The sequence below is a fragment of the Lepisosteus oculatus genome, chromosome 3 (assembly GCF_040954835.1).
Source record: "Lepisosteus oculatus isolate fLepOcu1 chromosome 3, fLepOcu1.hap2, whole genome shotgun sequence".
NCBI classification, from domain to species: Eukaryota; Metazoa; Chordata; class Actinopteri; order Semionotiformes; family Lepisosteidae; genus Lepisosteus; species Lepisosteus oculatus.
Genome location: NC_090698.1, coordinates 56756460 through 56770528, shown reverse-complemented (window position 1 = coordinate 56770528; position 14069 = coordinate 56756460). Strand labels below are relative to the sequence as shown.

At 36.3% G+C, this 14069-nt stretch overlaps 1 protein-coding gene across 1 annotated transcript in view; it reads left to right on the top strand.

The window, feature by feature from the left end:
- The window catches only part of fbxl17 (F-box and leucine-rich repeat protein 17), a 318224-nt gene that overhangs the window by 291307 nt on the left and 12848 nt on the right, over window positions 1–14069 (top strand). Inside the window, exon 9 of the mRNA XM_006626957.3 lies at window positions 2939–3081. Coding sequence (XP_006627020.2) covers window positions 2939–3081 — 143 coding nt within the window. The remainder of the gene's footprint in view (window positions 1–2938; window positions 3082–14069) is intronic.

Below are 14069 nucleotides of genomic sequence, written 5' to 3'. Positions count from 1 at the left end.
CCTAGGGCAAAAGATTTTCAAAATGATATCCATTGCAACTCAGTTCTGTGGGAGGAAAGTACACTCTGTGAGCAATCTGCTTTAGAATTAATCCCCATTCTATCACGTGGTCCTACTACTTGCATGCTTAAAGGAGAAAAGCACTAGCAGAGGTTTTTCTGTAGTCTTTGATGGTTCTTTGTACTTTTGTCCATCTCAGTTTCAGAAAAGCGCTTTGCTTTAAAAGTGTTCTCAAAATCATCAAGTATCTTGCTCAGTACCTTATGAACACAGAATCAAAGAGCAGTTTTGATGCATTTTGATTTTCCATTGTAATAAATGCATCATATCAATTATAAGTTTAAGCTTAAAAAAATGTATTTGGTCTGAACATAAACAAATCACTGCACATAATTGTGGTGATGCAGAAATCCCCAAAAACAAATTTGAATGGTCTTTCAAAAGTAATTTTATATGGTTTATTCTAACCAGTCTTGACAAAATTTGGTTGTGGGAGTAACAAGCCTCCCAGCCATGTGGTTGAAGCTGATGGCCTGGCTTCTTTCAATAAATGGTTGGATGAGACCCTTGGATGAATTAGGTACTAACTACCAAAGAGGGTAGATGGGCCAGATGGATACCTATTGTTCATAAGCCTTCTTATGTTTATTATGCAAACACTGTGTCCTCCAAAACAAAGAAAAATGCAACCTAACTGCACACAGTGATTATCTAAATGCAGTTGGAGGAACAAACAGTGTTTTGGCTGAAGTGTTTTGTTACCTAGCATCATGTTTTCATTCTGGATGTGAAAAGGCCCGTGGCAGATGTGATGGCCTGGTCATTCTCCGTCTAGTGTTGGGTTTCTTTTCAGGCTGGTTTGAAACTGAAAAAAATGCTATTCTGAACCAAGAAGATTAAAGCAGAAAACAAATGCTGCAGTCAAATAGAAAAATCACCCTCAAAACAATAGGGGCTGCTCTATTATCAGGAAAAGTGTATTTTGCAGCCAAAAGGCTGAGGCATATTCTGGTAATTTTGTACAGCTTGCACGTTGATAGAAAAAGCAGTGACACTTGGTATAATGTCTTCTGAACACAAATATCTTTAATTGAACCCCCTCCCTCCCAACTCACACTTCCCCAAAAGAATAATGGTCAGATTGTAAAACACGTTTCACTGAGCACTGTGCATATGGCCTGTTAACCTTGTGCAGATTGCTTTTGTGTTTAATTTGATCATGTTGTGAGTGATGTTTTTTTTTTAGTTCTTACATCCTTTTATGGACTATAGTTTGACTGAGAAATCCCATTAAACAGAATTATGTCAATTCATTACGAGTGGTTTTATTAAATTCTACTAAGTTGATATCAACAATTGTTTTAATAATTTAAAATGTAATGTTTGTTTGATAACACCATAATGTATGTTTTTTTTATGGGGAACTGTATCAAGTTGTTAAGTATTGGAGAAATAATACTGATTTCAGACAAAAATAATAATATGATCACTATTTCCATTTACAGAGAATATGCTGAAGTTCATCTTAACCTGACTTTGAGTTTTTCTTTTGGGATAGATGTCTGCTATTTTTTCAGTCTGAAGATGTTTCCCACTTTGCCAGTCAATGGCTATAACACATCCTTCACAAAATACAAAATAAAGCAGTTTAAATTAGAAACATCAATGAAGAGCTTGCTTGCACAGAAGCTGCACGAGGGGAGTGAGATCATGATACAGCATCTTACAGACTTTAAGTAGATGGGGATCTCGATACAATTTTACAATTATTTCTTGTTTACTTTGTTAGTGGTTGTGCTGGGGGAATAAAGCATCTGATATTCCTGCTGTGAGGAAGAAGGCAATTTTATTCTATTAATTACAAAGCACTATCTCATCATTTAGTCATGAATTTATTTAGTTACAAATTCATGAATTTGTTCAAGGTATTGATCAGAAAAATGATCTCTTCAGTGGAAGAATTGTATGACTAAGGTCACATTAGTCATATGGTAGTAGTTCAGGTGGGTAGCTGCGTCAGCATGCGTAGGCTGCAAAGGAACAAGTAATAGGTTTATTCCATGCTGAAAAAAAGAAGAAAGAACACAACCTTTCGAAACGTTGTGTTCTTTCTTCTTTTTTTCAACATGGAATAAACCTTTTTAGTCATTTGGTTAGGTATTACACAGGGACTGATTGGCAGCTGTGGTAGAAGCAGAACTAGTATTATTAATTAACTATTTTGTTGTTAATGCATAAATAAAGTTTAAAATTAGTCTGAGAATATAGGTTAAGGACACTGGTACAGAGTTACAACTTTGAGGTTAATAAGTGCTTCGGTCAGAGCAAAAGAAAAGGAGTTTTTCAGTACATTAAAGAAGTTTGAAGGTTAAGACTGGTGCTCCAGATTGACAGTGACCCAGAATGCTCATGTAAGTGATGGATTAGCTATTGGATCTAAGCCCTATTGAGCGGACTTGGCAGCAACTTTAACATAGTGTCAAGAAGAGGTGCCCGTGAGAAGTATGGGGTCTGTGGGAGCTTATTGCTCAAGAACTGGCTAGACCAAGTGTGGGTTTGTGCCAGAGGAATGTAAAGTCTGTGTACAGTACCTTAGGGTGAGGAAGGCAATTGTAGCCAAGATTGCACAGTATTAATGTAACTGTGAGTTCATATGTCTTTGTGTTGGCATGCCTCTGACATATGCAAGTTTCATAATGGATGCTTTGAATTGTATCATAAACAAAAGACCTGCATGGAAAAAGTTGTTCAACCTGTTGGTTTCGTGATTTACTCCCTTATTTGATGTGTAGCCTATGTGAAGTTGTAATGATCAATTGATTTTTTACTGGACGCATAATTTAATGTGTGGATTCAGCTGTTGCACATACTGTATACCTGTAACTGCCACTGTTGAAAGAGTTACAGAAGTTTATTTTACTTTCTTTTCCCTTTGCAGCTTTGATAGCTATTGGCCAGTACAGCACCACCATTGAAACGGTGGATGCAGGATGGTGTAAAGAAATCACAGATCAAGGAGCCACCCAGATTGCTAAAACAAGCAAATCCCTGAGGTATTTGGGACTGATGCGGTGTGATAAGGTAAGAGGTTCCTCTGGAAGCTTCTGGCACTTATTGACTGCCTGCTGTAAACAATAGAAAGGGCAGATCAAGGATTAATCCACAGCTTGGCTTAATCAACTTGTTTACAGACAATGCTTTCCATATGACACATTATGAAATCGTTCCTTTTCTTTGAATCATGCCTTTTTAATGTTTTCTGGCAGTGGGAACATAAAGACTCTTTTGTTACAGTTTGGAACAAATGAAAAAAAGCATAATTATTATAATAATAATAGTAATAATAATAATAATAAGTTGTCTGTTGCTGCTGAGGATGCAAGTAATTGATAAACGTAAACAAAAGGTATATTGGCTTTGCAGCATCTGTATTTTTTCATTAACATTTTAGAATTGTTTTTTAATTACAGTCTTTCATTTACAGTTAGGAGATTGTAAGGAATGCAAAGTCACACAAACCAAAAGGCAGAGCTCAACCCTCCCCTACTGGTAGCAGATAGACAGTAGTGCAACCAGGTCACCAATTCAAAACTTGCCAGATATGAACCTGGACATATTTTAGCTTCCAGCACCCAGCTTGTATGCAAAGTACTGACATCCATCATATGAAATGTAAAAACTAGGTCTCACCTGCTGTTTCAGCTTTAATGACTACATAATGCTTGTTCGAAAAAGAACAAGGACACAGGCTTTTAAGCCATGGCTAAAAAACTCAGTAAAAATTTTAAAGCCCTTTTGAAACCCAGGCAGTATTTTGGAAAATACTGCAGCACGCAGAACTGTTTGTTTTGAAAGCTAAGCAGATATGTATTGTAGAATACCTCTGGTAAACATACTTCGCATCTCATCATTGTGTTTTATTTGAATTATTGCACATGAATGGATTTAATTCTATAAAGCTTTTCAAGTGTTAGGGTCAATACAGAAAATGGAACAATAATTTGTTGCGTTTGTGAACCGTCTTTTTTTTATTTGCCTTGCGGATACCCTTATCCAATATATAATATTGTCCATAAGGACAAGAAATAATCATGTAAGTGCAATAATGTAAAATCAGTTAATAAAGTGACAGACACAAACTGGGCAAGAAGAATGAAGTTTCTTTGAAAAAGTATGTGTGCCCATGTCAGTTTTTCTGATATTTTGCATATTGTCAACACTGAATCATATCAGAACATCATGTGGGTCCTACTAATTTATAAAAAAATATTAGTAAGATATAAAAGGAGCCTAAGTGTACAAATAACACCAAGTTGTGGTGCTTGTTTATTACAAAGTCATCCAACATCCAATGTCCTTGTGTAAAAAGATCCATGGCTGCAGGCCCACTCCAGAGAAGGTCAAGGGGACAAAAATATGAACTGCAGGGGAACTTTAGGTTAAACAAGCAAAAAGCAGAATTTAGCCAGGACACCAAGGTTAACACCTTTACTTTTACATGAACGGTATCATGGAATTTTAATTAGGACATCCCTTTAACTTCTCATTCTGAAGGACAGTACCTCCTGCAGCACATGTACCCTTTGCGGGGCATTTGTCTGAAACAGTGCCAACCCCCAATCCAATACACAACAATGCTATGAAATAAGTAGTTGTACAGTATATATGCTGGTGCACGAATGAAACAAAACCTGGGTCTAAAAAGTCCGCTTTACTGCCAAACCAGTCCTCTGGGTTCTTTGGATTTTTTATGGTGTGCTTGAAACAAGGTGCAAATAATAAAAAAAAAGATACAAGAAGTGAAAGAAGAATTATAAAAAACACATATCATATACAAAATACATTATACATTACAGTGCAGATGGAATCCACAAATTTATCCCAAAATACATTAATAAATGCTCAACAGTGTTGAGTGGAGAAGCTGAATAGCCTCAGTGGAGGAGCTCTGTTCTGTTCTAAGAACAATTACAAAAGAGAGGAGGTCCATTCAGCCCATCTAGCCTGTTTTATACTTTGTAGCTAATGAGAATCTCATTTAAACATTTCCTGAAGTAAGCCAGGATATTTGTTTCTACAGCATGGCTGTTTAGTTTATTCTATACACCTGTCACCCTTTTGTGACGAAGTACCTTTTAAATGCACTTACACATAGTTTACAAATACAGTGTGTCCTCTGGTTAGTGTTTCACTGTTTATTCTGTAGATGTCCACTGTGTTGGACTTTGTCAGGGCCTTTTTGAATTCTTTGTATCAGGCCCCTTTTAGAGTTCTGTAAGACTAAAAAGGTTCAGTTCATTCAGCACATCAGCATAGGACATTAACACACTTAAGCCCCAAATTGATTCCACAGCAGCAATATGTTTTCTGTAATGTGGAGACCAAAATTGTAAATATTTAGTGGTGCAACATTGACATCCTTTGATGTAAATTCTACACTTTTAACTGTGTATCTTAACATTTAATTTTCCCTTTTATATTTATACAAATATTTTAAACAAAGATGAAACTCAATTGTCAAGTAAGAAATGCAGGTCAAAACCACACCAATTTTTATTGAGAAAGATGACAGTGTTAAAGTGTACAGATTAAAATGTTAGAATATGTATCCAGGTATCCTTGTGCATTACCTTAATCCTGACAACTTTTATGCATAGACCTGATCAGCCTCTGAATAGACTGCTTTGGGATGTTCTGATGCAACCCCTGCTGTATGGCTGCATCTAACTGTTGAAGACTGACCAGTCTCCTGTTAATGGCATTGTCATCTGTGGCAATTGGTCCCATGTATATGCTGTTAGACTCAGGTGAAAAAGATGCCCACTGCAAGACCTCCACATTGTTTTCTTGAAGTCTTGTCTATCATAATATTAGCTCTGTGTGGTTTTGTTAAAAAATGTCATCTTGATTGGCTTGCAGGAGAGAAAAACTCCAGGAAGAGCCTTACACACTGAGCAGAAATGTTGTCCTCAGTCAGCACCAAAGATAGATACTTTATTGATCCCGTGAGGGAAATTGCAGTGCAACAGCAGCTTTACACAGACAACACAGCCACAGTGTAACGAATGATACAATAATAATAATAATAGTATAATACATACAATACAAATGTGTTATTGTGGTAAAGGAGATTGCTCCACTAATCAACACATTTCTGCTATCCCACCAATGGCTTGAAGATTGCAGCTATCAGTATAATGCTCACCATGGAATCTCCACACACTCTACACACAGTCTTCTGTCAGACCTGTCAAGGGTCTAGAACTGCAGTTTTTCTGGAATCACATGAATTTTGCTGTTCAGTTTATTTTCTATCCTCAAGAACAGTTCTACAGAATCAACAAACCTATGTGTTTGCTATTTAAAATGTGAATGATAGTATTGTTCCAGACTGTACCCTCAACTAGGACGATCCCATCAGTCTGCACTCACATAATTTTTTGTTGTTTGCCTTTTTTTGATAATAACAAAGGAGACAACAGCAATTCATTAAAAAAATCCCAACCATTACTTGGGTGCACTCCCTTTATATATGAAACACAAAGACTAATTACACAGATATGAAAATGCTTCCAAACAGCCTTCAAATTATCCTATGAACACCCAGTGTGACTATTTATGAGTATTAGAACCTCAGCCCCTTCTTAAAGGGGAACTGCAGTCCAAATTTCTCAGACCTCAAATCCCAGTAACAAAATAAATTCATTGATGTTATAGAAAAATTAAACAAATTTTGAATTAAGCACAAAATCGTGAACTTTGAGAAAGTACAGTAAGTCGCCATGTTCTCCCAAGCTCGCATTTGAGTTCCCACGAATTGCAGCATGACGCAACCCTTCCTGTACACTGATGTAATGTGACGTATGAGCAAATAAGTACAGGTTGTGCAGCAGACATTTCACTGCAGAAATGTTCCAGTGTGATCTGCATACAGGGTTAACAAGTAGTATGTGTTGGCAAAACCGTCTCAAAATCAAAAGCAATATTTCTACTGGATTATGAGAGATGTATTCACAGGCATGCTTCTTTACAATGTAATAAGGCTGCTTCACATCACCGGATGTTTTGTGGCCTCATTCTGAATCACAGAACATGGCACTGCGCATACCTAGACATTTAGTCTATTTTGTGATGTAAATTAGAGATTTTACACGTTACTGTGTGCATTTTAATTTTATTGTCCTTTATTGTGGCACTCATCAATGCTGATTCTTTCTCACCCCCAAGTATAAAAATAGCGTTGCAATTAACCTTTAAGATGGTCTCCCAAAATTATTTGTTCAATGAACCACTAATGTAAAACCTACGTTTTCGTGTATTAATACATGTTCCTACCAATCAAAATATTTCAGATTGCTGGCTTTTTAATGTGTTTTTTTAATGAGAATAATATTAAACATAATGTTGTTTAATATTTATTAACTTAAGTAATAGGCTGTACTGAAAAGCTCTTAAGAAATTCAGTACTCTCTTCTTTAATACGGAATTGAACATCAAAACGATTAATAAAACAATTCAAGAAAATATACTAGAAAATGTGTCACTTATATGAACTTTACTTAACTTAAAGTTAATTTCATAGGAGCAGTGGCTCATTTTATATCATTATTTGCTTAGATCAAGGTGTTGATACATTGCTAATTATCATTCGGAAGATTCACACTCTGTCCTTATCAAGTTGTGTTAGGTGAACTGCATTGAGCCGTGACAATGAAAATAGATCTTTACCCCTCCCAAGAGTATCGTGGATCAATCCTATAAACAGGTTTAAGTGACAGCTCAGTAAATCTTATGTAGTAACCTCTAAACTTACCCATGTGAAATGATCTGTTTCATTTACCTGTTAGCGTTCAGAGTGCAGTTATCAGTAAAGTCAGTTTTGAGGTATGTCAGTACAAAGAGCCCATATACAATAAGAATAACTAATGAGCACACACATATAATACAAATGAACAATGCATAAGCTATGGGTTAAATTAATAAAGAATTAAGGGTTGTGTCACATCATATTTTAATTGTTTCAGTCATTAAGGTTTATCTGAAACTACTGTATTTAAGTGTGTGAAGCTCTCAGTGGCAAAGGTCTTATTGGCTGAAATGATCACGAATTATACTTGGATCATATCAATATGTACTTTTTTCCTCGTGTGCATTAATTACTTTCCAAAATGTGGATCAAATGTGAAATGTACCAAATGTGCATATGCAGTGTCAATACAGACTCTAAACCCGTATCTCTTACAGAGCCTACCCCTGGAGGAATTGCTGGTTAACATGACTAACTTTCATGTTATTCCACTGAGAATTCCCACCATTTTATATTCCACTGAGAATTTCCATATCTTTATATATTATAAGAAAGGTTGGAAGTGAAAGCCATCCATTCTGCCAAGCTGGCTTATTTGTTTGTTGCTAAGTGATCCAAGGATCATATCCAGCCACTTTTTGAACGGGGTGTCAGATTTGTTGTAGCTTGTTTTGTAGCTTGTTAGACTACCACAACTACAACAGTTTTGTATAAAACCTGTCTTAATTCACTTCCCCTTGACTTTTTCAAACTGCAGCATTTCCCAGTGTCCTTTTAAACATTACTCTGTTTGATGTAATTTATTTGTTTCCATTTGTATCACCTTTTGCCTAGTTAAATGTATTTTCTATTATAAAAACAATTAAGGAAAAAGTGTTTCATGGCTGAAAGTGTACATCAATGGACACTACAGGGAAACCAAAACAAGCTTTGAGCTTATATCAACAATGAGCCTCAATGACCGAAAAGGGTGTTTTGTGTATGTTGTCTCCGTTTACTGTGGTGGAAACAAAATTAAATGAAACTCTCACATTACAATTTTCATAGATTTATCCGGAGTAAATTAAAACTCTAAAAATTATCTGGCACAACTCTGCCTTGGCCAAATCTGTCTGGTGGCTGTTGAGTTTTTGAATATGAAGGAGGAATTTACTTTCCTTTGCTTTCCCTATTGCTGTGGTATAGAATGCAATTAATAAGATTTTTGTCATGTTAGTTTTGTCATGTAGCCAAAGCCTAGCAGATCTATCCCCACTAATAAGCAAAACAAAGACTTTCGGTTTCTTGATGTCACAAAATTAGTCAGGCATATTCTATAGCCAGTTCCTAAGTCTGTCTAATCTCGCCTTCATGTGTCAGTGCTGTTTTGTTAAAGTACCAAGAGTCATCTGTGGGTGTTACAGGATAATTGCTCTGACACCATAAAGTACACCATTTATACACCTGTGGCACTCTCCCACATTTTCAGACCAATATCTGAGTAATGACTCCAGGCACAAACAAGAGAAAATCGTAACATAATTTATCCCTTTTTTGATGACAAATGTAATGCCTTTGAAACACCTGTGCATCAGGACTATTAGATTTTCTTGACCTAGGCTCCAGCCCAGAACTGAGTCCTAAGCAGTTCAGTACTGTGTAATCAAATGAGAGCCCAGCCTTACAACTCAAGACCCAGAAGAGCTCCAGATAGACTGTGTGTGCTGTTACTTTCATGCCCACAGCTTCCTCAAACAACAGTAAAGAAAGTCACATCACATTACATAAAGCTTTCAGTACTGTATGTTTATCAGCATAGGTATACTTAGAAGTTTAACATTAAAAGCCCTAGTAGACAGAACCCACAGTTTTTAATATTATACAAAACAATACTTACATTATAACGAATATGCTACATAAACATGCTTTGTACTTTCAAAAATGTAGTTTTAAATTATGTATATTAATAGTGTAAGTACACACCTGCATTTGAGGGCTAGGTTGCCTGTAATTAGCAAACATGCCTTAAAGGCAGAAGATCACACCCTAAAACTCCTAAAACTGAAAATTCAGGATCAGTTTTGGTAGTGTTAAAGAGTGCAAATACTATGACATTCTCTGCTCCCGTGCTTTGGGGTGAGGGATGTCAGCAGTATATTCTTTTCAATGTAGGAGAATTAAGGTTCTCTCTTGATTTTTGCATTGATTTACCTGAGTTTCTGTGTGATGTACATTTCTCTGGGATACTCCTGCAGTGGAAAAATCTATTATATCACATTCCCAAGGTATTTTGATGATGAGCTTTAGCCTCCTCTTCAATAAATTGATGTGGGTTAGTCAGCAGAGTAGAGTACTGGTTAGTGCTGTGGGCATTGGAAGGGGAGGTCATGGGTGCAGCTCTCCTGTTGTTTTGGTAAATACCCTGCCATATAAATGCATCAGAAGGTCGTTGTTGTAAATGAGAAGTTGTTCTCAATAGACTTGCCTCGAAAAAAAGAAGAGAAATGACTGTATTAATGGTACCCCTGATATTCACAGGCAACCTTTTCATGAACTCGAAATATATGGGATATATTCTATGAAAACACCTGTCCAGGTTACAGTGGTTCTAAGAGCAAACTGACTGACATCACTGTGCATCATGGGATGCATGAATATTAATTAGCTCCAACTGTATCGCTACTAAGTAGATCTGTGTAAAGAGACTTTTCATTCTGTTCAACTAATAGTCAAGAGTCAGCAGCCATGAGCATCTTCTTTACTTTAATTAGGGCTCATCCGCACAGCACAGAGTTGCTTCATCTTTCTTCCTCTATTCAGCAAAGTTTTTTTCTGCTCTTGAAAAAAACGAACTCCTGTACTTGTAGTAAAGTCATTCTCATGTTCTTGTGTTGTAACGTCTTGCATCTCTACAGTCTCCTCTAGATCTCTAGATTGTCGTCTACCAAACATAGAATTTACTATGAGGAGTTTTACATCTCGTTTGGGCAGTCAGGGTTTTCTTCCTCATCCTCTTCTGTTTTATGATTGTCCCCCCCTCTCCCCTCGGCATCTTACATGTACAGTTATGTGAAGTGTGGAGCTTGGCTGAGTCTGTTCATAGCAGCAGCCCTCATTAGCCAAAACCATGGTATTCACCACATACTTAAAACTCTACAGTAATATTATTGCCTATGAGAACATAAGAAGAAGGGTTACAAATGAGAAGAGGCCATTGGGCCCATCAAGCCTGTCTTGTAGTTAGTGACTTATTGATCCGCGGATATCATCCAGCCATTTCTTGAATGAACCAAGAGTAACTGGGAAGTGTTAGCTTGTTCTAGAGTCCCATTAGGCTTGAGGTGATTTGGCACAATCTGATGGGGTTCCTATCAAGCAATCACATTATAACAGGCCAGTATAATATTGTATAAGATAGCATTTCATTTTAACACAAAAGCTATCAATTTGTAATTTAGAATTTGTGCTGTATACCCATCTTTCCATTTGTGTTCTCAATTGTTATTCTCTATGTGCATTTTGGATACACTGGACTATGTATACAATGCACTATACTGTATATGCTGTATTATATTTACACAATGTCCAGTTGCACACATACTGTAACTATTGTCCCTTAAATTGTTTAACACACTGGAATATTTTAACTGCTACGTGATATGATGAAAAATCATATTAGGTATAACTGAGTAAAGTGCGGGATTTAATACACATTATAGAAACCAAAAATATTTATAGAAAGTAAAAAAATCTGGGTCATATGACTGGTAGTATGGGGCTAAATAAGTAATGTAGTCCTGAAAAAACTCAATAGATGAAGTACCAGGCCAGTGTCCTTGTACTGAACCATCCCAGATGTGTAGCACGTCAACCAATGACATTGTGATTTTACTATTTATTATTAAACTTATCAAATAAGCAAACAACCATACACTATTCTAAGTGAGCACTTTACTTACGTTTAAACAAGCAATACATATACAGTACATCCCTGTTTTTGTTTGACTGGTGAATGTCCCCTGCTAATATTGCTTGTTCCTTCATTTTTATTGTTCGATCCTCTCAGCTGTTCTCTTCTGCACTTGTAATGATAATGGTCCTGATGACTCCTGGTGTCATGCCCCCCCTTGTGCCTCTGTCTTTATGCTTTATCTTACTTCTACAGTTAGGAGTTTAATTCTGTCTTTGACTGCACTAGATTTATTCCCTAACATAGTAAACAATTTTTGTTTAGTGAGAAATTCTAATTGGCTCACATCATGTTTATTGATCATGTGTACTATTGAGATTGTGCAAATCTGATTCCTCCACATAACTGCTTCATAATACATTTAAACATAAAAGCTTGTATAAAAAGTGGTGGGAAATTTTACTTGAGGTCACAACAACTTAGTTGGCCTATGTCCAATTAAGAGCACTTGGGACAATTTTGCAGAGTCTATTATGAGGTTTCGCCTGCAGGCAGCAGTTTTGGTACCAATTGGATTAGTATAGCAAGGGTGAGTATACTGTATATTGAAATCCATAGCTTAAAAACGAGATACAAATAAAAATCTGGCATTTACCAAAAGGATGTACAGTCATTTCGAAATACCCTACTTTCCCACATTTCCTGGCTTCCTGCATTTGCTTCCATTTAACTATGGTCAGATTTAACTGTCAGTAATAATCTGATTTTAGCTGTTGTCACTTTCAAAAAGCACAAGTAGTCATTCACATTGACACATGGTAAATAGTTTCTGTGGTTCTTTTTTGGCAGCTCCCTCTTAGTGCATTTGTTTGAAATTGTCGGAAACTGGAGGGTTTAATTTAACAGGTTTTCAAAGTTGCTCACACATTGATTCCATTTTTTAACAGGATTTACATTCAGTACTTAATTCATTCCCATTCTCTGTGTGTTTGATTTTGTAGTATATTGTTAGAAAGTCTTAAAGTGTCTCCAACAAATATAAACCATAAAATGTGTCAAAGAAAAATGATTTCGGTGTTTAACTTTAAGAAACTGTAGATCCGAGATTTATTTTAGATTAATTACATTTGTTTTTCACTGTGAGGTCCCCATCTTTGCAATCAAGACCAAAAATAGCAATTTGTGCAGAAATGAATCTAGAATGAAAAGAAAATCCTAAAAGGTTTTAGGAAAAAAAAAAATGCACTTGTAAAAAACTAAGCTGGTGGTTCATAAAATCACAATTCAATTTTTAATGTCAGAGAAATGCCCCAAATTTATGTGGATTAGATACTGAATTCGAACGTGATGCCCATCTATCCCATGTTGTTGAAGTACAGAAGCATGCTTTGTAGCAAAGGGCATGTTCTTATGTTAAATCAACTGTATTCAGTCTCTTGTATGCAGATATAGGCCCAGAGAGAATAACATATTTACAAACCATTTCATCTTGTTAAATGAAATGCCAAGGAAATCATTCCCGAAGTATTTGTAATAAGAGATTTCAAACTAGTTGCCTCTCCATTTTTATCAGCCGAACTGGCGCTCTTTGGAATGTCTGAGCTGTGCAGTTAACATAAATTAGAATTACACAGGCGTCAAGAGTCAACCAGAAACGATCAGAGCGAGCGTGGGGCCTGGAGACGACATGCTCTGTTTGGCTCAATTGATTACACCACTGCCTTCAGGCAATGGAACCCCGGTGGAGAAAGAGCGTTATTGATCCAGGCCATGAAAATAATCAAATCAATTCATTTCTCATCAGATTTGTGTTGTTTGACCTTTTTCTGTACTGTTTGCCGCATGTTTGATGTAGAGTATTATGAAAGAATGGGGGGGAAAACACCCTTTTATTTGGAAGTACACGTCATTTTATTTACTGTGTCTAGTATGAAATTCCAGCTTTAAAGATCAAAGTCTAGAGTCGCAAAGAGCTTAATATAGTGCTGTCTATTAAGTGTGCTTACCCCCTCCCCCCAAGTTACTAGTATAGGCATGTCTTTCATTTTTTTCCCTTTCTTTTTGATTTATCACAATTGTATGTTCTCATATATTCTTCTTTTTTTAACATGACAATTTGGAATTGTATAAGAAGTATTATGATGGATAAGTGTTCATCGCACTTTCGATTATTTTTGCTTTTGTGAACTGAATGAGTCAGTTGACAAAACAAGCTGTCAAGAGATGGAGTAGCAGACAGCTGCTTTAAAGTGATTGGAGGCAGTCATAATGCATCTGTCATTTCATGTTTATTGGCCCTTTTTATGCTCAGGTTTGCTACATACTGACTAGAGTACATATAAATATAAGAAGAGAAGCCATTCGGCCCATGCT